This window comes from Carica papaya, chromosome 4 (assembly GCF_054855325.1).
Source record: "Carica papaya isolate Zhongbai chromosome 4, ASM5485532v1, whole genome shotgun sequence".
In the NCBI taxonomy this organism is placed as follows: Eukaryota; Viridiplantae; Streptophyta; class Magnoliopsida; order Brassicales; family Caricaceae; genus Carica; species Carica papaya.
Window position 1 is genome coordinate 14,872,508 of NC_142312.1, and position 24,758 is coordinate 14,897,265.

At 37.2% G+C, this 24,758-nt stretch overlaps 3 protein-coding genes and 1 pseudogene across 8 annotated transcripts; 2 read left to right on the plus strand and 2 right to left on the minus strand.

Annotated features, from left to right (window-relative positions):
- The first annotated feature begins 694 nt into the window (after positions 1-694).
- Positions 695-2,869, plus strand: LOC148266307 (uncharacterized; annotated as a pseudogene).
- Positions 2,870-16,679: 13,810 nt separating this feature from the next.
- Positions 16,680-21,551, plus strand: LOC110820020 (Protein kinase superfamily protein). Of its 4 annotated transcripts, none has more exons than XM_022049386.2 (4): positions 16,681-17,072; positions 17,284-18,222; positions 19,567-19,638; positions 20,149-21,551. In XM_022049386.2, exons 2-4 carry the CDS (start codon positions 17,487-17,489, stop codon positions 21,432-21,434), a joined length of 2,094 nt encoding a protein of 697 aa, XP_021905078.2. In that variant the 5' UTR covers positions 16,681-17,072; positions 17,284-17,486; the 3' UTR covers positions 21,435-21,551. The 4 variants fall into 4 exon arrangements, with proteins under 4 accessions (XP_021905080.2, XP_021905078.2, XP_021905077.2 ...); XM_022049385.2 differs by having other exon boundaries at positions 17,416-18,222; XM_022049387.2 differs by having other exon boundaries at positions 17,451-18,222.
- A 342-nt stretch (positions 21,552-21,893) lies between these two features.
- Positions 21,894-24,068, minus strand: HCF164 (Thioredoxin superfamily protein). 3 transcript variants are annotated; one of them, XR_002540787.2, is made up of 6 exons: positions 23,928-24,068; positions 23,448-23,657; positions 23,147-23,365; positions 22,958-23,061; positions 22,419-22,769; positions 21,894-22,189 (listed from the first exon to the last, which is right to left on the minus strand). XR_002540787.2 is itself a non-coding variant. In XM_022049390.2 (6 exons), the coding sequence occupies exons 2-6, from the start codon at positions 23,604-23,606 to the stop codon at positions 22,186-22,188; spliced, it is 765 nt and encodes a 254-aa protein (XP_021905082.1). In that variant the 5' UTR covers positions 23,607-23,657; positions 23,928-24,068; the 3' UTR covers positions 21,894-22,185. The 3 variants fall into 3 exon arrangements, 2 of the variants coding, with proteins under 2 accessions (XP_021905082.1, XP_021905083.1); XM_022049390.2 differs by having other exon boundaries at positions 22,491-22,769; XM_022049391.2 differs by having other exon boundaries at positions 21,894-22,387; positions 22,491-22,769.
- YCF37 (homolog of Synechocystis YCF37) lies at positions 23,802-24,507 on the minus strand. The gene has a single exon (XM_022049392.2). The coding sequence runs from the start codon at positions 24,432-24,434 to the stop codon at positions 23,964-23,966; it is 471 nt and encodes a 156-aa protein (XP_021905084.1). The 5' UTR covers positions 24,435-24,507; the 3' UTR covers positions 23,802-23,963.
- Between the last annotated feature and the right edge of the window lie 251 nt (positions 24,508-24,758).

The window sequence follows — 24,758 nt, forward strand, 5'->3', positions numbered from 1 at the left end:
TATAGTATTGACAACTATATAGCTCTCTCTCTACAAATTGAGGCCTTAACTAAGAAGATAAACAGCATGAATATGGCGATAGCACAAGCAGTGAGAGTTTAGAATTCTGAAGTTCAACAAGGGGGTCTGTCTCAACAAATTAAACAAGTGGAATGTGTTGGTAATGCTCCACGATAAAAATGGAATCTTTATTCTAACACTTACAATCCTAGATGGAGGAATCACATTAATTTTTCATGGGGCAACCAAAATAATAAGAGATAAGTTGCTCCACCAGCTCCGACAACAACGGACATTAGGCTGTAAAGTAATGACCTCCATTAAGAGTCTAAAAAACCAAATTGGACAATTGAAAAAGTTGATTTTTGAGTGTGCTTAAGGAACTTTACCAAGCAACAGATAGACCAACCTAAGAAAGCATGTGAATGTTATAATGTTGAGGAGCAGAAAATAATTAGTAGAGTTAGAACTAAGGAAGATAACACAAGCATATGAGAGCAACCCAAACAAGGAAGAAGAAGAAAAAAGAAAAAGAGATCAAGAGAATGAGCTACCCAATCAAGGTGGAGAACACTCCAATATTCCATCTCCGAGTAGATTGAAGCAACAATAATTGGATAAGCAATTTGATAAGTTTTTGGATATTTTTAAACAATTGTATATTAATATTCCCTTGGTTGAAGCTTTAAAATAGATGCCTAGCTATGCAAAGTTCTCAAAGGAGATTCTCTCCAACAAAAGAAAGTTGGAAGACATGGACATGCTGATGCTTAACGAAGAATGCTTAGCTATTCTACAAAATAAGATGCTACAAAAGTTGAAGGATCCAGGTAAGTTTACTATTCCATGTAACTTAAGGGACCTTTCAATTGAAAAGGCATTATGTGATTTAAAAGCTAGCATTATTTGGTGCCATATGATATCTATAAAAAGTTAGGGTTGGGTGAGCCTAAGTCTACTAAGATTACTTTGCAATTAGCATATAGATCTATCAAAATTTCAGTTAAAAAAATAGATATGCTAGTTAAGGTTGATAAGTTTATATTTCTAGTAGACTTTGTGGTTTTAGATATGGAAGAAGACTTTGAGATACCAATCATCCTAGGAAGACCATTTCTTGCAACTGCTAGAGCCCTAATTGATGTTCATGATGGTAAATTGACTCTTAGGTTATATGACGAGGAAATTATATTTTATATATCTAAATTCATGAGATATGAACATACTTCATATAATACTTGTTTCATGATTGATACACTTAATCCGGTCGTGCAAGGAGTTTTTTAGAAAACTTTCTTTAAAGATGCATTGAAACACAGTATCAAGAATGGGAAAAAAAGTGACAAGAAGAATGAAGGAGTCCAGGAGCAAGTAGTTAAATTAGAAGTGAGACTTCAGTTTAATGCATCAAACCCTTCAACATTGAGACATCTCTTAGCCAAGCAAGATGCAAAACCAAGATTGATTAGATGGATCCTACTTCTTCAAGAATTTGATTTAGAGATCAAAGACAAGAAGGGAGTTAAAAACTTGGCAGTAGACCATCTCTCTCGATTGGAGAATTTGGAAGACAAAACAATTCATGAAGATGCATTCAATGATAATTTTTTGGATGAGCAACTATACATGGTTAAGGTAAGTAACTCTTCTTAATATGTGGATTTTACTAATTACCTTGCGCTAATATTATCCCAATTGATTTTTCCTACTAGCAAAAGAAAAAATTCTTTTATGATATTAAGAATTACTTTTCGGAGGATCCATTCTTGTATAAAATATATGCAGATGAAGCAATAAGGAGATGCATCCCTGACCACGACATTGAAGAGATCCTTAAAATTTATCACACTAAGGAACTTTGAGGGCATTCTGAAGCCACAAGAACTGCAGCAAAGGTGCTCCAATCAGGTTTCTATTCCTTAATGTGTTTAAAGATGCCCACAGGTATGTTTAGTCATGTGACGAATGCCAAAGAATAGGTAATATTTCTAGAAAACATGAGTTACCTTTGAACAACATACTTGTTTGTGAAATTTTTGATGTGTGGGGCATAGACTTCATGGGACTTTTTCCCAGTTCTTATGGTAATAAGTATATCCTAGTTGTTGTAGATCATGTGTGTAAATAGGTTGAAGCTTCTACTTCTCCTACTAATGATGCTAGGTTTAGAACACCAAGAGGTTTAATTTGTGATTGGAATACACATTTTTGCAACACACAATTGGAAAAGCTTCTAGTTAAATATGGTGTGAAGCATAAATTACTACATCTTATCACCCTCAAACTAGTGGCCAAGTGGAAATCTTGAATAGAGAATTAAAAAGGATCATTAAGAAAACTATTAAACACAGTAAAAAAGATTAGAAACTTGATGACGCTTTGTGGGCTTACAGGACTGTATTTAAAACCCCTATTGGTATGTCTCCATATAGGATTGTTTTTGGGAAGCCATGTCACTTACCAGTAGAGTTAGAGCATAAAATATATTGGGCATTAAAATTTCTAAACTTCGATTTGAAAACTGTAGGTAAACATCAGGCCCTTTAACTTAATGAACTAAACAAGTTGCGTCTCAGTGCATATGAGAATGCAAAGATCTACAAGGAACGAACAAAGAAGTGGCATGATCAACACATATTGCAACAAACTCAAGGTTGGGCAATATGTGCTCCTCTTCAACTCTCGACTTTGATTGTTTTCGGGCAAGTTACAATCAAGGTGGTCAGGTCCATTCACAATTACTCAAATGTGGCCAGGTGGAGTAATTGAAGTAACTCACCCAAAGAAAGGTACTTTTAAGGTTAACAGTCAACGATTAAAACCATATAATGCAATAGATGAGCTCATTGACCATTACTTTCTCTCTTAAATACTCTCGACGACACTTGCTACGTCAAGATAAGGATGGAAAACAAGTGTTAACTAGGAGGCAACCCAGATATGTATATTTATGTTTGTTTTTTTTTTCTCTCAAGCTTTAGATATTTAGGAATTATTGTTAGATAGTAAAGTTAAAGTCACTTTTAATAGGGAAAATAGAGTTTCAGCATATGCAGTACTCATCACACGACCATATGTCAAGTGCACATGGCCGTTCATCTCCTGCATAAATAAGACACGGTCGTGGGTTAAGCCATGGTCGTTTATGTACTTCCTGGATGCAACACACGCCCATGTCACTTTAAAACACACCCATGTCACTTTAAAACATGCCCGTGTCGTTCTAACACATGGTCATGTTGTGTGTGTTTTCCCAAAAAAAAAAGAAAGAAAAGAATAAAAAACATGGGCTCTTTTGAACCCGTGTATAAACCCGTCCCCCCCCCCCACTCTTCCTCTTTTTTTCCACCATGCCCCTCTCTAACCCCAATCTCTCTCTCATTGTTCTTCACTTCATCACAAAAAAAAAAACAATCTCTCTTTTTCAAAACTTACTCAATCTCCTTGCACTTTATTGAGGAATTCACATTATAAGGTAAGCTTATTCCCTTTTTCATGTTTATTCTCCAACTCTAGGGTTCACTTTTCAATTTTGAATTATCATGGTTTTGGGTAATCTTGATGTGAATTGTTGGTGGAATTGATATGGGTTTTGCTTCGGTATGTATTGATATTTGATTTTTCCCTAATTATGCCATGAATTTTAATTCTAGGATTCACTTTTAATTTCAATTTCCCATGGTTTTGGGTAATCTTGATGTGAATTACCCAATCTCTCTCTCATTGTTCTTCATTTCATCACATAAAAAAAAATCTCTATTTTTTAAAACTTACTCAATCTCTTTGCACTTTATTGAGGAATTCACATTATAAGGTAAGCTTCTTCCCCTTTCTCATGTTTATTATTCAACTCTAGGGTTCATTTTTCAATTTTGAGTTCTCATGGGTTTGGTTAATATTTATGTGAATTGTTGGTGGAATTGATATGGGCTTTGCTTAAGTATGTATTGATGCTTGATTTTGCCCCAATTATGCTAGGAATTCAAAGTTAGGGTTCTAAGTTGTATAATTTCTCTTGAACCCTAATTGGGTAGTGTTGCACATAATGGGTGCCCCTACTTGATGTCTCTCAATATTGTTAATCATGTTAAGTTTATGGAACTAATTAATGAAGTTAGATTAATCCTATTAGGTGCTTTAGGAATTGTTCTTACATGCATAATACCTAATGTTAATTTAATTTTTATATATTTTAAGAAACAACAACATGATTCTTATGGGTATACTTTGTAGTCTCATTGTTTTATTGTACCCCACTTTGAATGGTTTTCTTTTACTTGTAGGATAATGGCTACTAGTAGAAAGCGATCAGAGACATCTACTCAAAGGAGTATTGCTACACCATCGAGGCGGTGATTGACTGAGTGCTTACCTTTAACAATGAAGCACATCAAGATAGATTTCAATACATCAGGAAGCACGAAATTGAACCCACAGGTATATTTATTTTTCTAATTTAGAAAAATTAGGATTGCAGGATGAAGGTATGGGTTTGATCTTTAATGTAGGCTGGGAACAGGCCATCCTATCGGAATTAACTTATGAGAATGCAATCCAATTTCATCTCATGAATAGGGACTTTAGCATGTTTGTTTCTACTTTTGCAATGCATTGTGGTTTTTACACTTATGAATATGTGAATAGTGCTGCTTATAGAAATAGTTATGTTGATATCCCTAATTCATTCGTACCAGTTGCATTTTGGTCAGAATTCATCGTGTAGATCTTCATTGCAACCCAAGTAGCTCCAAGAGCACTCTTCTAAGTAGCTATACATTGAAGTATCTCCATAGGTACATTACATGTAGTGTTTCATGTAGAAAGGAGAGTACTGGGGTAGTTACTAAAACTAACTTATTCCATTTATGGTGCATGGTGAAGAATGAAAAGATGAATTTGGGTGCATGGTTTGCTTACCAAATGAGAAGCATTACACATAAGACAAAGGGTGCTATTATTATAGGGGCCTATGTCACAATGCTAGCAGAGAACTTAAGAATTTTTTCGAAGCTGCATAGAGCTTAACCAAGGCTTCTGATGTGGAACCCCTAGACATAGCATGTCTTCAAAGAATGGGAACGGTTAAGAGGAGATGGAATACTTGGGTTTTAGAGGATGGGAATGTAGTGGTTGATGACTCCATGGATGGGGGTGGGCCTAGCTATCCCTAAGTTGATGTAGGAGCAGGTTGTAGTTCAAGTTCCCTCATAAAGGAGAGATTAAAGTAGCTTAGTAGGGACAAGAAAGAATTAAAGAACACCAAAGGCGAATGGAGCATTATATGATGGCATACTTTCATCATATAGGACTCTAGCCCCCACCCCACCCACCATCAGATAGTTAGCCTGACTTTTATTTTTATTTTAGTTTTATTTTCATTTTTATGTTTGTTTTTCAGTCTATCTTTACCTTTTATATCTTCTAGTTCCCTTCTCTCCTTTACCACTAACTTACTTACTTAGTTTTCCTTTAGTGTTTGTCAGTATGTTATTAGGTTTTTCGCAAACTTCACGGAGGCTACAGTGGATACTACTCCATCAAAATTTTAGGGAACTTTCATTTCTTTTGTTGTCATTATCTTTTATTTTTCTACTTTGCAAACTATGGGGACATAGTCGCATTTAAGTATGGGGGAGCGATATTCTAATTCTTTAAAATTATTTTATCCTCTAAATCTTACTGAAGTTCAGTGGTTTGATTTTGATGTGTCTTGTTGTGTCATTGTGACATCCCAAGTGCTAATTAAGACAAATATGTGTCAGATGCAGATTCAGAATAATGAGTGCTTTATAGAATTTATACAGCAGAATCAAACCATAACAAATCCCTTACAAATATATATAATATTTCAAATACATAAATGAACTGAGGTCATAAGTGGCTACAAAATATAAAACATAAAGGCTACTTCTTTCACTATGCTATTGGATTTATTAGAGTGCGGGAACAGTCATACACTCAGACTTGTAGATCTACGAGATCCTCATAGACTTTCAAGGGTAGGTCAGCTTGCGGTTCGTCACTTTCTTCATCATCTGGGGGTCATGGAAAGAGTGGGTTCCATATGTTCAGTAATAAAAATAGTATTAAATTAATATTATAAGATTTCAAAAGTTAGTTATTTCATCTAATCATTTAAATTCCTCGTTTACCTATATCAAATTACAGAAAACAATTTATTTGTTAAGAAAATGATACGTTAATACAAACAATTAAATATATATCGTGCCAGATAATAAAAAAATCAAATAAATTATGAAATGCTCAGATTTTCATATCATACTTCGCAAATTCGTTACAAACTTCCATCTCTGAGAGCAGATATAGATTTCTAACTACCCAATTGGAATGACCAGATCAAATACAGATACGACAATTTGCTCAAACCCACTTCCGGCTGACTAAAGCATGGTACGATTTATGTTCATGGTCGTACCAACCATATTAGTCTTAACAAATATCTATAGTCACGATATTACTTAACCACAGGTGACCCCTAGAGATAGTGTAATACCACTCTCATCAGAGAGCACACCGTCATCTACTGGGAACGGTCCTCTTACGTCTTTTCAGACCAGATAGGGAAGAGAAAACAGATACCCCGAAGGGCAAGGGGAACAGATACCCCTCAGAGATAAAAATCCTAATGAGACACTTGATACAATATGTATGTCAATGCAGATATACTTCAAACCATACAGGCTTCATTCTACTTTTCTCTTTTTATTTTTCTTTTTTTTATGCTTTTTACTTTTACCGATTACATATTATATTTATTACATAAAAATTCATTAAGTGTCAGTAATTCATAAAGCATGCTTGAAAACAAGAACAATTCAACTAGTCTGAACACAGAGACATACAAAGCAGATAAAATTGCAATCATATTAAATTAGCTTATCTAAAAAATACTCCTTAAGACGTTGAAAGAAATATTAGATTCCTTATCAAAACCTTGATGTTTCCTCCCTCACCGTTCTCCTTTCTTTCTCTTCTTCTCTCACTAATTTACTATATATATATTTCTCTCTCTAAACCTTTAAAAAATAGAAGAAATAGAAGTATGGAGAGGAAGGGAAGGGGGAGGACAATTTATAGAATTTTAAAACTGTTATATTAGCTCCAAGTGGAGAAATCCAATAAAGAGAGGAGAAAAAGGTGTTTGGCACAAAAAACAAGGGAGGAGGGCCTCCTCCATTGGTACAGTGGCATGCCGCCCAAGTCAGCAGCGGTGCACTGCCTGAGGTGGTAGTGCTCCAGTCAGTGCACTGCAGGCTAGCTTGTAGTCGTACAGGCCTATTGCCGCACGCGCAGACCTACTGCGTACAAGCCCCAAGTGCACAGTGCCTATCAATGCAGGCCTGTTGCGGGGACGGCACATGCACAGTTTACGACACCTGCCCGTGCGTGCATGCGGAGGGGGCATGCGTGATGGCGTGTAGATGCAACATGTGCGTTGTGCGCACACCCCGCAGCCATTGTGCAAGTATGCACACGCACAATGCCAAGCACCTGCGCGGGCAAACTGCCGTCTCGCAGGATTTTTCCCGCAAGCAATTTTTTCCATTTCGCTATTTTCTAATTTTTTTTTTCTAAATTTTCCTTTTAATTTAAAATAAAATAAAATTTAAATAAAAATTAATAAAAATAAAATAAATCAAAATCACGAATCATGATAAATGTTAAACATCGTAAATTAATTCAGTTTAAGGCGGCGATAGACCCAATGAAGGATTAAGGTGATACCTCTTGAACATCGAGACATGAAAGACATCATGCAAACCCGTGAACTCTCGGAATAGAGTGAGGCGGTATGCCACGGCTCCAATGCTCTCAATGATAAAAAAGTCCCACATAACGAGGGCTCAACTTCTCTCTCTCTTTCCAAATCGCATCTTTCCTTTGTAGGGGTAGACTTTTAGGAAAACTTGATCTCCCACGGTAAACTCCAAGGGTCGTATATGATTATCAGCATAGCTCTTTTGCTAGTTTTGGGCAGTTTCCAAATTCTTGCAAATGATTGCGACTTTCTCTATGGTCTCCTAAATGAAGTCTAGTTCTAAGTGGCGCTGGTTCCCGACTTCACTCGAGCAAGTAGGGGAACAACAAGGCCTTCCATACAAAGCTTCATACGAGGTCATACCGATGATGGAATGATAACTGTTATTATAAGCGAATTCACAAAAAGGAAGATACTCATACCAGTTATCACCAAAGTCGAGAATGCAAGCATGTAATATGTCTTCAAATGTCTAAATCATACGCTTTGGCTGACCATCCGTCTGGAGATGATAAGAGGTGCTGAAGTACAACCTAGACTCTAGAGCTTCTTGGAAGCTCTCCCAAAAATAGGAAGTGAACCAGGGTCGCGGTCGGATACAATGGATGAGGGAACTCCATGAAGTCGAACAATTTCATCAACATATAGGCGGGCTAACTTACTGGTGGAGTCCGTGGTTCGAATAGGTAGGAAATGGGCAGTCTTGATCAGCCTATCCATAATGACCTAAATGACATTTCGACCAGAACAAGTCTTGGGAAATGTGGTGACAAAATCCATAATAACGTGCTCTCTTTTTCATTCGAGAATTGGAAGACCCTGTAGCAAGCCACCAGGTCTCTGATGTTCTGTTTTTATCTATTGACAAGTAAAGCATTGGGGGACGTAGTCAATTATATCCTTCTTTATTTTTGGCCAACAATATTGTTGTTTCAAGTCTCGGTATATTTTGGTACTCTCGAGATGAATGAATAACTTAGAAGTATGGACGGTCTTGAGTACATTTATACATACAGCAATGGGGGCCCAAATTTGGTTCTAGAATCTGAACAGTCTGTCATCATAGATCCTAAAATCAGGAGATTCGTCAGAAATAAACTTACCTAGATTCTTGATTCTTAATGAGTTTCAGGTCCATGGTCTGTACTTTCTAAATCTTCATAAAGAGATTTGGTGGGGCTCGAATCTTGGCGAGATAAGTGTCTTTGCCATAATAGCTAAGGCGGAGTGATTATACAATGTCCATCATATTCTAACTAAAGGCCATTGTATGAGCTAGTACAACAGGTTCTTTTTTACTTAGAGCATCAGTGACTATATTCTCTCTCCCGGGGTGATAAATGATCTGGCAATCGTAATCCTTCAGAAGATCCATGTAGCATCTTTACCTCATGTTTAACCCCCGTTGAGAAAAGATTTACTTGAAACTCTTATGGTCAGCGTAGATTTTAAAAATTTGACCATATAGGTAATACCGCTATATCATTAGGGCAAAGATAATGACTGTCAGCTCCATATCGTGGGTAGGGTAGTTCTGCTCATGAACTTTGAGTTGTTGGGATCCAAAGGTGACTACTCGGCCATAGTGCATCAAGACACACCCCAAACTAATATGAGATGCATCATGGTAAACTTAGAATCTCACTTCATTATCAGGGAGGATTAACACAGGGGCAAAGGTAAGACAACACTTTAGTTCCATGCATTGCACTCATAATTCCAAATGAAGGGTACTTCCTTTCTGGTGAGTCGAGTCATAGGGGCAGCAATCTTGACAAATCTGTCAATGAATCGTCGGTAGTAGCTTGCTAAGCTGAGAAAACTATGTACTTTGGCCACATTGGTGGGTGGACTTCAGTTGATCACTGATTCCACCTTGGATAGTTCTACAGAAACTCCTTCACTTGAGATTACATGACCGAAAAAAGAAACTCGATCCAACCAAAAGGAGTATTTTCTTAGTTTCACATAGGTTTTGGCAAAGAGTCTCCAACACTTCAGCCAAATGCACAATGTGTTCCTCATAGCTTTTGAAATACACCAGAATATCATCAATAAAGATGATGATGTACCGATCTAGTGCGTGTCGAAAAATTCAGTTCATTAGGTCCATGAAAGTTGTTGGCATATTGGTTAATCCGAACGGCATCACCCTAAACTCGTACAATCTATATCTACACCAAGAGGCAGTTTTTGGAACATCTTCTTCTTTAACTCTCAACTGGTGATACTCGGTTCTGAGATCGATCTTAGAGAAGATCGTGGCTCCTTACAGTTAATCGAAGAGATCGTCGATCCGGGGTAAGGAGTACTTTCTTTTAACGTCACTCGGGTGAGTTTTTTATAGTTCACGCATAGTCGGAGGGTACCATCCTTTTTGTTTACAAACAACACCGGAGCACCCAAAGAAAAGTGGCTAGGGTGAATGAATTTTTGGGTGATAAGATTAGAAAGCTGATGTTCCAACTTTGTTAGCTCAATGTGACTCATGCGATACGTGAACTTTGAGATTGGCTGGGTTCCAAGCAATAATTCAATCAGGAACTCTACCTCACGTGGGGGAGATAGACTAGGGAGTTTGATGGGAAAGACATCCAAAAAATTGCAAACAATTGGTATGAAACACACAGCAGGATCAACATCCATATTTTTGTTCATTCAATTGTTAGAAAAATGATAATAATAACTGTTATTTCTTTTTTGAGGATTGTAAGGTTATAATTTTACTTTCACAGTCTATTATAACTCTATACTTTTCCAACCAATCCGCTCTTAATATTACATCAAATCCTACAAAATCTAATAGTATCAGGTGTACATATACCTCTCTCCTTAAAGTTTTTATCCTACAGTACTTATATACACAATGACTAATAGTCCTTTAAAGAGAGTTTCCACTACTAGTGTTTTTTTTAAAGCTTCTGGTCTAAATTCTAGATTATAAATAAATGCATAAAAAATAAAAGAGTGAGTTGCACCAGTATCGATCAAAGCCTTGGTAGAAGATTATGAATAGAAAGCATACCCTGGATGAGAACAAAAACATGAAGGACATCGGATTCATCTAAGTGGTATACTCGACCTTGTGCCACGGGTCAGGCTACATCCTTTGGTCACTAAGGGCAGTCTTTGATAAGGTGTTGGGTGCTTCCGCACCAATAGTAGACGTTATTGATATGCCGACAAAGTAGGTCACCATGTGAACGACCACAATGTTGACAAGGTTGGTTAACTCTGACAGATGGAGCTGTAGGTGGGGGCAAGGCAAGAGGAAGGGCATTTCTGGTTCGTTTGTCTGGAGGGTTACTTACTAGGTCAGACAATCTTTTTCTAAGTTGTTGGGGTTATTGTTAGGCACAAACTTGGACAAAGTGTTGGTGCTTAGCCGAGATCAGATCTTCGACCAATTGGGCATGTTTAAGCACCTTTGCATACGAGCTAAGTCTTGGCATCACAAGCCAGTCATAAATGTCAGCACGAAGGCCTTTGATAAACTTCCTACCTTTTTGACTTTCGGGGGTGACCATTAAAGGGGAAAACCTACACAGTCGAGCAAAACGGGCTACATATTGGGCTACAGACAAACTTCCTTGGCAAAGGTCCTATAATTCCTCCTCTTTTTTTTTCCCGAACATAAGCAGGGAAGAAGTTATAAAAAAAAACGTCTATGAAAACTTCCTTAGTAGTAGGGGCAAATAGGACTTATTTCTTAAGTCGCCACCAGTGTTCGGCTTCACCGTTTAACATGAAAGCTACAAGAGAAACTTTTTGTTCTTCGGTCAAGTCTAGTACAGAGAAGAGCTTCTCTATTTATAGGATCCAAACTTCAACTACTAAAGGATTAGGACCACCTTCAAAGTGTGAGGGGTTAAGTTTCCTAAACTCCGCTATATTATGGGAGATCGACCGATCTGTGTTTCAGAATTCAAGAGCAGGGGGCGAAAAAGGGTTAGCTTGGTTCTGTCCTACGGCTACAGTTAATCCTTGAATGGCTCAAAAAAGTTCTGCAAATTCAGCCTTGGTCAGATGATTTAGGGCTTTAAGTCGTTCAATATGCTCTATGGATGGTCTTCACGCGTCATTCCTATAAAAGAAAGGAAGACATGAGTTGGAGATTTAATCTTTAAAAAGAGGACATATTTCTTCCCTAGGTACTCCAAAAGATTTATCCACCTTAGGCCTCAGTTCAAGGGATTTATTATGCGAAAATTCTACTCTGATACCATATGTGACATTTCAAGTACTAATTAATGCAAATGAGTGTCAAATACAGATTAAGAATAACGAATGCATAATAAAATTTATGCAGCAAAATCAACCCATAATAAATCCCTTACAAATATACATAATGTTTCAAATACATACATAAACTGAAGCCAAAAGTGGCTACAAAATACAAAACACAAGGGTCATTTCATTCACTATGTTATTGGGTTCATCAGAGTGCGGGAACAGTCATGCACTCAGACTTATAGATCAACGGGATCCTCATAGACTTCCAAGGGTAGGTCAGTCTACAGTTCCTCATTTTCTTCCTCATCTGGGGGGAAGGGCATGGAAAAAATGAGTTCCATATACTCAGTAAGGAAAATAGTATTAAATTAATATCGTAAAATTTTAAAAGTTAGTTATTTCATCTTACCATTCCTCACTTATCTATCTCACACTATGGAAAACTATTTATTTGTTAAGAAAATGATATGTTGATACAAATAATCAAACATATATCATACTAGATAATAGAGAAATCAAACAAATCATGAAATGCTCAAATTTTTCGTGTCATGCTTCATGAAGTCGTTATAAACTTCCATTTTTGAGAGCAGATATAGATTACGCAGTGGAATCAAATCATAATAAATCCCTTACAAATATACATAATATTCCAAATACATACATAAACTGAGGCCAAAAGTGGCTACAAAATACAAAACACAAGGGCCATTTCATTCACTATGTTATTGGGTTCATCAGAGTGCAGAAACAATCATGCACTCAGACTTATAGATCCACGGGATCCTCATAGACTTCCAAGGGTAGGTCAGTCTGCAGTTCCTCATTTTCTTCCTCATCGGGGGGGAGGGCATGGAAAAAGTGAGTTCCATATGCTCAGTAAGGAAAATAGTATTAAGTTAACATCGTAGGATTTTAAAAGTTAGTTATTTCATCTTACCATTCCTCACTTATCTATCTCACACTATGGAAAACTATTTATTTGTTAAGAAAATGATATGTTAATACTATATAATAGAGAAAATCAAACAAATCATGAAATGCTCAGATTTTTCGTGTCATGCTTCATGAAGTCATTATAAACTTCTATCTTTGAGGGCAGATACAGATTTTCAACTACCCAATTGGAATGACCAGATCAGATACAGATAGGACAATTTGCTTAGATCCATTTCCGGTTAGCCAAACCATGGTATGATTTATGATCACAGTCGTACCAACCATAGTGGTCCTAACAAATATCTATGGTCACGACATTACCTAACCACGAGTAACCCCTATAGATAGTGCGATACCACTCTCGTCAGAGGGTACGCCGTCATCTACTGGGAACAGTCCTCTTACGTCTTTTCAGACCAGATAGGGGAGGAGAAAAAAGATACTCCAAAGGGTAAGGGGAACAGATATCCCTCAGAGATAAAAATTCTAACGAGACACTTGATGCAATATGCATGTCAATATAGATACACTTCGGACCATACAGGCTTCATTCCACTTTTCTCTTTCTTTTTCTTTTCTTTATGCTTTTTACTTTTACTAATTACATATTATATTATTACATGCAAATTCATCAAGTGTTAGCAATTCACATAGCATGCTTGAAAACAAGAATAATTTGACTCATATGAACAAAGAGGCATACAAAACAAACAAAATCACAATCATATTAAATTAGTTTATCTAAAAATACTCCTTAAGACGTTGAAGAAATACTAGGTTCTTTACCAAAACCTTGATGTTTTCTCCCTCACTGTTCTCCTTTCTTTCTCTTCTTCTCTCACTAATTTACTATCTTTTCTCTCTCTCTAAACCTTTAAAAAATAAAAAAATGGAAGTATGAAGAGGAAAGAAAGGTGGAGGGTAATTTATAAAATTTCAGAATTGTTTGATTCTTGCTAAGTGGCAAAATCCGGTGAAGAGAGAGGAGAAAAAGATGTTTGGCACAAAAAACGAGATATGAGGGCCTCCTCCACCCGCGGTGGCGGCGCACCGCCCAAGGCAGTGGCAGTGCATTGCCGAGGTAGCAATGCTCCGGCTGACGCACTGTAGGCTTACTGCCATGCATGCAGGGGCTAGCTTGTGCATGCACAGGCCTGTTTTGTGCGGACGTGCGTGCTGGCATGCGGATGGGTCGTGCGTGCTGTGTGCACTCCCGGCGGCCACTGTGCGCGCGCATGCGCGCACAGTGCCCAACACCCGCGCGGGCAAATCGCTCTCTTGCAGGATTTTTTCTACCAGCAATTTTTCTCATTTCGCCATTTTTTGATTTTTTTTCTAAAGTGTCCTTTTAATCTAAAATAAAATAAATTTTAAATAAAAATTTATAAAAATAAAATAAATCAAAATCATAACTCACGAGAAATGTTAAACATCATAAATTAATTAAGTTTAAGGCAGCTATAAGCTGGAATAAATAAAGGTTCCAAATTATTTTAGCATAATGATGAGCGGGGTGTTACCGTCATGACTACCAATGATGATAATTATAGCATTAAATCTATATGTACTGGGATAAGATTTTTTCTGAAAATAGTTTAGCAATGGAAGTATTTGACATTTTTTAGTTTATTCGAGTTTTAAGAGTTTAGAATCCTCTACATCCTTTGAGTCGTGAAATTCATTCTTTTGTCTAATCTAAATAATTCTTTACAAAAGAAAGTATATTTTGGTATAGAATTAGATATATATATATAAGTAAAAAGAAAAAAATAAAAATAAAATACTCTGACGATCACTTAATTTTACACCACCAATGGGCGTAGCTTAGCAGTTCGACGTTATGCTAGCTTAACTAGAGGTCTCAAGTTTGAGCCTTGGGAATGCAGCTGCCTTTGGTAGGGAGGGCTTACTCCTTAGTAGACCAATTTGGCTCGAAAAATAAAATGGTGGTTATGAGTAGAACCAATAGCTAAAAAAAAAAAACTTACTTCACTGATCACTCAATTTTACACTATCAAGCGGCGTAGCTTAGCAGTTCGAAGCTATGCTAGCTTAACCAAAGGTCTCAATTTTGAGCCTTGGGAACGCAACTGTCTTTGATAGGGAGGGCTTACCCCTTAGTGGACTGATTTGGCTCGAAAATAAAATGGTGGTTATGATTAGAGCTAGTAGCCATTCAGAAGTATGATCAACTGAGTAACCGGAGGCCAGCATCACTAATGTCTGCACTCGCATAAAAAGGTTGACTGACATTCCAAACAAACTAGTAAGGTTTTAAAGAAAATTGAAAAAAAAAAGGTAAAAATAAAGTTGCATGTATGCCTACTCTTTTGCTAATTGAGCTTGATTATGTTTTCGGTTATAAAGTTTGGATATTACAAATGATTGAATGACTCATAGAATATTTTAAATTATTAATTTCTAATATTAAGATGGGACTGGAAGGGGTCTATATTTAAAATTGCTTAATTGTCTTCCATTGATGATTGTACTTGTGTATATATTATTTTGTGTTATCCTGAGGTAATATAGTCTTGATGAGGAGGATTTCATTTATGGTTTTGTTATGGAATGAATTTAAGATTGCTTGAGGACAAGCAGTAGCTTGATCTTCCTAGGACTTCCAATTTGAGTGGAAATACTCCTTCAATTCGGTACTTTAAACACATGAGATAATTGTAGAATTCTTAGAATCTTTGGAAAACTTGAAAAAGTAATAAAAGAAGTCCAAAAGGACTCAAGAACAAGTTGTTGCGAGGGTAACTTAATGTGCATGCACGGGTGGGTGTGCAATTGTCACGCAGGTCATGTTAGATGGCTGCACGAGTCACGTCAGGTGTTGCTACTCGCACACCCCACGTACTTGTCCGTGTGGGTGAAGTGCCTACATGTGTGGGTACCATGGTTCACATGTGTGAAGGGTCACACACATGTAACCAATGGGTACTCACCCAATTTACATTTTCAGCTTCCTTCAGGGTCGAGATTCGTAGGCCGAGTTATTCTTTGGTCGTGAGGCCCAATAACTACCTCGTTTCCCGTCTTTTATGATTCTTCTTCTTTTTATTTTTCTTCAGTTGTTATCACATCGGGAAGGCATAATTCTCTTTATAGGATGGGAAAATTCTCATATGAAATTTCAAAAATCCTCGCACTATTATTTAATATTAAGACATCTACAGTTTATGGTCTACAACATATCTAAGTTAAAGGTGACTCTCAGCTAATCTATGACACTTCCCTCACAATTCAATGTTCGAAGTTTGGTTTATTGGTAGAAGATGTTTATTTTATCAGCTCTATTTCTCTTTTGTTAATTATAGTTGGATACATAGAGATAGTAATAAAGTCGTACATGCCTTTAGGGAGTCAAAACATCCAATTGATTCATTGTTGATCACTTACAAATTTCCAATTTACGTGGCTTCGTTGTTCTCACAAAACTTGCTTATCCATTAATAATATCAAATGCCTTTATTTTTTAAAAAAGAAAGAGGACAAAAAAATTGAAGAAATGTGAGAAAATGTCAACATATTTTTTCATCTTAAATGGTGAGGGGTGGCCTACATCTCCACTTCAATAAAATCATTAATCAAATTATATAGTTTTCATATTCAACCCAATTGGAGGTGGTTGCGTTAGATGCTGTCCCCACACGCACCTTTTTATAGTCAAACTTGTTTATAATTGCGTGCCGATCATAAACATTTTCAATTATCATTTTTATAAATATTCTCTTGGAACACACATGGAAATAAGGCTCTTTACTAGTGGCATTTATGTCCAATTGGTTTCTTCTTGTTAAAGGATTGAAAGGGTATACTGCGTAATTTCAACAGCAACTTTGATGAGTCTTCGCCATGAAATTTACGTTTTGGAATTTAGATGCTGCAGAGCCAAGGCGTGAAAAAGGCGACCTCCTCTTTCTTTGAATCCGCGCTTTCTGTTTCTTCTCTCTTGATTGATTTTTGATAAAAGGAAAAAGAAAACCCATATTTTTCATTGCTGAAGAAGATGATTAAGATTCTGGGTGTGCGCAAAAAGTTGGTTTTGAAGTGGATGATTTCATCTCTGAACCCGAAATTGCCAATGATGTGCAGCCATTGAATAATTTTTGAGGTAATAGTTCAAGTTTGAATGTAAGTTTAAGTTTTATTATTATCCTCCTCACCTGCTTTTGCATCAGTATCGAAGTGAAATTTTTCTAGTTTGACATTAATGGACATCTGTCTCTCTTGTCTAAGCATTTATTGAGACAGATGGCTCTCCAACGGCATAAAACTTGAACTTTAATTCCATTAATTTCGATTTTCTTTTATGTTTTCTACAGAATATAAAAGTTTCCCCAATTTTACAACTATGTTTATCGTAATTCATGGTCAAGCATGTCAATCAAACAGTTGATCTATCTCAAGCTCATAATCCAGTCATAGATTCTTGTTTCCTCCGTTCTTTATTGCAGAGAGGTAATGATTCATTTGTTTCTTCGCAACCCAGTTGATCAGTTCACTTCAATTACTACCATCCAAGAAGATGATTCTTCACCAATTGAACTCACCTCTGATAATGACAATAATCATGCTGATGATCATCATCTCTTCAATAGAAGCTAAGAAGAGCTCAGTAAACTGCCAACGCTGTGGTAACAACTCCCTGCAATATCCTTTCGGTGTCTCTTCCGGATCGGGTTGCTCGATCCAATTAAACTGCAGCAAAACAGGCGCTGTCAAAATCGGAGACTTCATCGTAGAAAACATAACAGGAAGCAGCATGATCATCAAACTCCCTTCCAAGTGTAATCGCTCAATCCAAACAATCAAGCCGTTGTTTGGAGAAAATTATGCTCCATCGTTGCAAAACAGCTTTCTCCTCCAGGATTGCGCGAATCCAACAAACAGCTGCACTATCAACAGCCGTTTTGTTCAGAGACAATTTAACTTGCGTAATTGTAATGGTAATGATTTGATGTGTTTTTCTCAAGAGAACACCAATGATTTCATGAGTTTTGATGATATGAACCGAAGTGGTTGCAAGTTCTTGTTCTCTTCCTTTTTGTTTGACTCGGGCAGCAATGACTCATTGAAGTTGCTCGAGTTGGAGAGACTCGAGCTCAGCTGGTGGCTTGAAGGGAACTGCAGTCGAACCGCCTGTTCCAAAGATGCTAGTTGTTCGACTGTTAAGCTCGCCAATGGGAAGTTAGGTCACCGGTGCCAATGCAATGAAGGGTTTAACGGAGATGGATTCGCCGGCGGCGAAGGTTGCCGGAAAGGTCAGTCAACTTTCCGAATTTAGTAGTTTCTTGTTGTTTATTTAGTCATATGGGGGCTGTGGTAGCGTTTGACCACGAGAATTCAGCTAATAATAATTTCTAGTTTGACCAAGATTAGCCAATCAATAAGCGACACCTCATCAGTGTTATCTGTTCTGGGTCCCACTTATGGTTGAACTTTCAACGCTACCATTTGGAAAATGTGGTTATTTACTACTGAATTTCTAAGTGGGAGCTGGTCCTTGATTGCTGTTGTTGGTTTGACAATATTGATAGTTTTGAATGATCAAAGTTAGCTCATGTTTCACTCATAAGAAATTTAGTGTATTTGGCAAGCAGTAGCTGATAAGGTTTCAGAGACTCTCTTTGGATTCTAGGAAAACTCTAAAATTCTAAGGATGTGTTTGGGACTGCATTTTTTAAGTTTTTACGTCTCAAAAGTATGCAGCTACATAGGTAAATTGAAAGTGCTTTTAGAAAAAAAAAGTCAAAATCAAAATTTACTCCCTGTTATGTTTAAATACAAAAATTATAATTTGTAATTTTTAGAAAATAATTTTTGTTTTTAATAAAAATTTACACATGATATATCAACTAAATACATAATTTTTATTTATTTTTCTTAATAACAATACTTGTATGTAATTATTTCTAACAGAGACAAAAAACTTTTGATTAAAAACACTTTTATTAAAAAGTTATTTTAATAGTATTTTAAAACTCAGCACAAATTAAGGACATCCCAAACATCTCCAAGGTATAGCACAAGCTAAATGCATTAGGCATCGTTTTCCCTTTTGCTTAAGAATAGGAACTTGAACACAAATTTCTAATGGAGATGGTTTGCCAGCCAAGGAAACTTCACAGAACTTGTATTTTAACACTAATCAAACATATGATAACAGGACAGCTCTAAACAATGGACAGTTTTGGACATTACTCACTATATTACAACAAAAAATGTGGATTGTAAAATTTTACACGGTTACGTGGATCATATTGTGCATATTTTTTACCACGTAATTATTTCTTTTGAAAAACTCTGCAGTTTCTATACAATCTTCTTGCTGTTTTAAGAATCTTTCCATGACAGGAACTAGCAACCCGTTGATTGCATCCGTATACGACACTGTCATGTAGTATACTGATAGTGGAAATATTTATCTTTTCAGAAATAAGGTTAGGAAATGTAGGAAATGCTATGTTATCCATTTTTATCTCAAAAATCGATTTTTACCTACTGCTTTATGAATTCTTTACCCTTTAACATGAACAAATTGATACCCATATCCATTTTATTCTGAAATACTACCCTCCTGCTAATATGATTGCTACCCTTTTCAGCTGTTTCTCGCTGCAATAGTTCACAGTTCGTTTCTGCTAAATGTAGAGCTAAAGTCGGTGTTCTTATAGGAGGTAAATTTTTATCCTTGAAAATAGCAGGATATCTTGTGTTAGCAATCCTGTTTTTAAGAAAGAAAATTGCAGTCATTTGAAAAATGGAACTGGCTTGAGTATGTTGAACTTCCTGATTGAATTCTTAGATGCACTTCTTGACTCATTTATTTTCTTACTTTGAATTTTGTGAGACTAATAATTCAATTGCCATCTTCCCTGACATTCATCATATTTTTCTACTTTTATTTTGCTTTTCACTTGTTGACTGGGAAATGGTCTTTAATGATAAATATGTCCTAGATAGCAGTTCCTGATGTCTTTTCCATACTCTTTTTAACGTGAAGGAGCCTTTTTGTTTTCACAGATATTAGCATGAAATGTTTAATTGGGACAAAATCACATTTTTATTTTATGGTGACTATGATGCATTTCAATCTTGTTGGCCTTTAGTCCAATTACATATACGGATGCATTTCATTTGTTTAATTTTTGAGCTTTACTCATGTTCATGATGTGCTTTTTTCTTAGGGCTACTTGGTGGAGCTTCCTTAGTGGCTGGCTTCATTCTTATGGGTTATTGCTTCCATCAGTGTTCTACTTCTTTGAAAAACCGGATGAGTGCAAAACGCCTTCTAAGTGAAGCTGCAGGCAATTCTAGTGTTCCGTTTTATCCCTACAAAGAAATTGAAAAAGCCACCAATGGCTTCTCTGACAAACAGAGGCTGGGAACAGGAGCCTACGGCACTGTTTATGCAGGCAAATTGCACAATGATGAGTGGGTTGCCATAAAAAGGTTGAGACATAGAGATGCTGATAGCATTGATCAAGTCATGAATGAGATTAAGCTCCTTTCTTCTGTAAGTCATCCCAATCTAGTCCGTCTCTTGGGTTGTTGCATAGAAGAGGGTGAACCGATACTTGTTTATGAATTTATGCCCAATGGGACTCTGTCTCAGCATTTACAAAGAGAGAAAGGCAAGGAACTTCCCTGGACAATACGACTCACCATTGCCACTCAAACTGCTAAGGCTATTGCCTATCTCCATTCTGCTATGAATCCACCAATCTACCACCGGGACATCAAATCAAGCAATATTCTCCTGGACTACAACTATAACTCAAAGGTAGCAGATTTTGGTCTTTCTAGACTTGGGATGACAGAAATAGAATCTTCACACATATCAACAGCCCCACAAGGGACGCCAGGCTATCTTGATCCTCAATACCATCAATATTTCCATCTTTCTGATAAAAGTGATGTTTACAGTTTCGGGGTAGTTCTTGTAGAGATCATAACTGCATTGAAAGTGGTGGATTTCTCTCGACCTCATAGTGAAGTAAATTTGGCTGCACTTGCTATTGATAGAATTGGCCGAGGTTGTGTGGATGAAATAATTGATTCATACATTGAGCCACATAGAGATGCTTGGACATTGTCATCTGTTCATAATGTAGCTGAACTAGCATTTAGATGCCTTGCTTTTCATCGAGACATGAGACCTACAATGACAGAAGTAGCTGAAGAACTAGAGAAAATCAGGCTTAGTGCATGGGTTCCAAGTATGTACATTGCATCACCAGCAGCATCTTGTTGTTCATCATCAGACAATGGAAGTGAGAAATCATTTCGTTGTGTTACAGTTAAAAAGTCATCATTCGAGAGTCATAGACTGATAGTTTCTCAAAGGGCAGCTGATTGTGTTATGTCTTTGCAGGAGGTTAAGGATAACTCTCCTGTGTCTGTGCGAGATCCATGGTTAAGCGAACAGAGCTCACCTTCAACAAACAGTTTGTTAGATCATGTTGTTCAGTGACTCAAAGCTGTTTCTTTGGGTGCTTCGCATTATACCATTTGGTGAATTCTATCAAGTACTTAAAAGCTAAATATTAGTACTTAGTACTCCTAGATCTCATATATTAACCTTCTTGTATGTTTGGGGTATTTTATTTTTCAGTTCATTCACGTAAACTGATGATATGTTAAAACGGAAAAATGTAGAAGCCAAGGATAAATAGACAACACAAATATCCAGTCACTTAATATTGCCTCCGTTGCTTTCTTCGATTTTAAACCAAAACTGGTGATATATAGTTTAAATTACATCAAAAAAAAAAAAAAAAAACCTACACAACCGTCAAAATTTGGTGCATAAATTTGATTGCCAACCAAAGGAAGCATGTGGGTTAGTATTGGATTTCCTTAACAATCAAAATATGGTTATTCATATAATTTAAGGATTCAAACAGTATACTGTGGTAAATGGACAACTTAATTTCCTGGTATAATTCTTCCTGTATTTGATTCAGTGATCGACATAGTTATTCAAACAGGGCTCAAGTTGAGTGGAAAAGGGAATACAGAACAAAGATTTGGCAGGACAGAGGGACATATCCCCCTGTTTAAGCGGATCATTTGGAGCATCAATTCAAACCATCACTGGCCTGTCAAATTTTCACCTCTTGTTCCCTTCTGCTTTTCGCTCATACCCCACTTCAACAGCATGCACCATACCAGTATTTCCTTTTACATGCAGTTAACTTCAAAGAGCTAAGAGCAGAGTACCATTAACTGAAAAAACAGAAGGACAATGTATTATTGAGTGATGTTATGAACAAATTGCTATGATATTGGGGACAGTTGTAGAAAACAAGGAAAAAAAGTCTTATTGAAAAATGCTATCAGCTTCTGCGAATTGAGAAGGTTGCCAAAGACCCCAGGCACACAAACAAATGAAGAGCCATGACGTCTCGTATGGCTATATTTCATCTGCAGCAAGAGATTATGCTATATATATTACCTCACAATTCATATACACACATAGATACATATGGTTGAGTGTCCAAATGCAGAGTCGTTGGAGTATATTTACCCATGACTTCTTGGGCCAACAACTTGATGCACCTTCCTGTTTTCAGCACTTGAAAACTGTCCCAACACACGGGTATGGGGAATCAACAGCTGCCCACGAGCAAGGGCATCTACATTCTCAAGAAAATACTGCCTTGGAAACCTTCCAACAACATTACCCTCCTCATTCCCATCTTTGTCCAGGAATGCAAAATGTGGAATGCCCTCAACACCAAACTCATCTAGCTCCTGTTCCCACTTAGTGTTATCCACATTAAGCATGACAAAATTCACTCGGTCCCTGAAATCAACACACCCACAGAGTAATAATGGACACTAGCAACACTCGCCCGACCCCACAAACAAAAACAAATTACTTCCAATACAAAAATGTACCAACAAGCTGTAAACATTAAGATTGTTTAGCTAACAACAAGAACAAAAGCAAGCTACAAGAATAATAATATAATGAAATGGGAAAGAAAATACTTGTACTGCTGCTCAACTTTGTAGATATCAGGAGCTAATTCCCGACATACTTCACACCAATCTGCGTAAAATTCCACAACAGTAGGTTTCCCGTTTGACAGGGCCTACAGTAACCATTCCAGTTTATAATCACTAAGAGCCAAGAAAACAAAAATTTCTATCAGATTATGCAACAGAGCTGCGTGAAACCTCTTCATAAGGTAATGCGGAAGCAGACAAGTCCTTCAAAGAAACCCCAAAATCAAGCCTTCTCCGCAAGAAAAACCCTACGGCCGCAACGATAGACACCACAGCCACTCGCCTATTGATATCTTTGGTTGGAAATTCAGGAAACCCAGAATCAGCAGATGAGCTTAAAGCCTCGCTTGAGTGATCAGTAACAGGACCGGCGTCACCAACCGGCTTCTCCTGCACCAACCGGGCAGCCCTTATGAATTACATGTTTAATCAAAACACAAAAATCTAAAAACAAGAGAGAGCTTTGTCCAACCGTAAGATGAGGTTCGGTTTGACAAGCGATGATGGCAAGTCCGCGAGCTCTTGGTTGGAACTGGAGAGAAGCGTTGAGGAGCTGCGGAAAACGGGAAGGCTGAAGCAGGTAAGGCCTGGATCTGGGGAAACTGAGAGAAGGAGAAGCTAAATGAGCCATGGTCTGTGTTTTGCTTAATGCTGAACGAGTGGCTTACACCTTCACTGACATCTGTAGAAAAAAAAAATATCATGGCGAATTTGTTTAGTTTATTTATTTTTGTTTTAAATAATCTCGGTAGCTTCTTCCTTTTCCCAAACTCCTGGGGCCACACGTTCTAAAATAAATGGTTTAAAGAGAAAACAAAATGAGAAATTCCATCAACCACATGTTAAATTATGGAGAAAATGGAACAGTCTCCATTTCAAAACACGAGCAACAATAGATTATGAGCTTAATCCGGATTTTTTTACAGACTGATTGATTTGACAAACGACGTACAGGCAATAAATTTCAAAGAAAACAGAGCATTAATCGTCAAGATTTCAGATCTTCAGGCCTCAAAATTCCATGAACAACAGTACTGGCCACCAAAATGCCAACCGCCTCTGCTCCCGCCACTACCCCTGCCTGAGCTAACCCTCCAAACCTCACTGTTGTTTCGGTCTCTCTCTCTGCACTTTCGATCTCCTTCTCCACCGCTTCGAGCTCCTTTTCTGCCGTTTCGATCCCTTCCTTCACGATCTCCACAGCCTCATCTTCCGCGTTCCTCAGCTTCTTCCTCAATCCGAACAACGGAATTTCCTCCGCCATTGATGACAGTTCCCTGGCCGTCAAGACCGTCGCCGACGTCAGCGAGAACAGCAGCTGCCTCCGGTTGGCGCGGGACAGTAGAGGGTTGCTATTGCTAGCCAGCGCCTCTGAGGAAGTAGAGTGCGCATTGCGCGCGCAATGAACTGAGAGAGTTCTGTGTAGTGGTAAAGAGAGGGCGGAGGAAGCCATTAGCATTCCTTGCGAAACGGGGAAAAAGAAGAAAAAAGAAAAGAAGTGAGGATCGAGAAAATTTTAATTTTTGGAATAATATTGGTCTCGTGTGCGGCTAATTTTTGAATGGATTAAAATTTTTGGATATTATCTATTATTTTATTATTTTGATAATTAAATTGAATTAAAGAACAAAATTTTAAACTTAATAATGTGTACTAAATTTTGATCAAAAGTTCTAATCAGTTTATCTTTCATCATTTCTATGTTATTTTCATAAATTAATTTAATTAGCAAGTTATATATTCATCACCTTCTTGGCGCAAGTCAATTTTAAAAAGAAAAACG

Excerpts from the sequence above, each read along its gene's own strand:
- YCF37 (XM_022049392.2), bottom strand. The coding sequence starts at position 24,434 with ATGCTAATGGCTTCCTCCGCCCTCTCTTTACCACTACACAGAACTCTC.
- HCF164 (XM_022049390.2), bottom strand. The coding sequence starts at position 23,606 with ATGGCTCATTTAGCTTCTCCTTCTCTCAGTTTCCCCAGATCCAGGCCT. Across the intron at positions 23,062-23,146 it reads CCGCATTACCTTATGAAGAG|GCCCTGTCAAACGGGAAACC; the intron begins GTTTCACGCAGC and ends TGGTTACTGTAG. Across the intron at positions 22,770-22,957 it reads AAAGTTGAGCAGCAGTACAA|GGACCGAGTGAATTTTGTCA; the intron begins GTATTTTCTTTC and ends TGTTGATTTCAG.
- LOC110820020 (XM_022049386.2), top strand. The coding sequence starts at position 17,487 with ATGATTCTTCACCAATTGAACTCACCTCTGATAATGACAATAATCATG. Across the intron at positions 18,223-19,566 it reads CGGCGAAGGTTGCCGGAAAG|CTGTTTCTCGCTGCAATAGT; the intron begins GTCAGTCAACTT and ends TACCCTTTTCAG. Across the intron at positions 19,639-20,148 it reads AGTCGGTGTTCTTATAGGAG|GGCTACTTGGTGGAGCTTCC; the intron begins GTAAATTTTTAT and ends CTTTTTTCTTAG.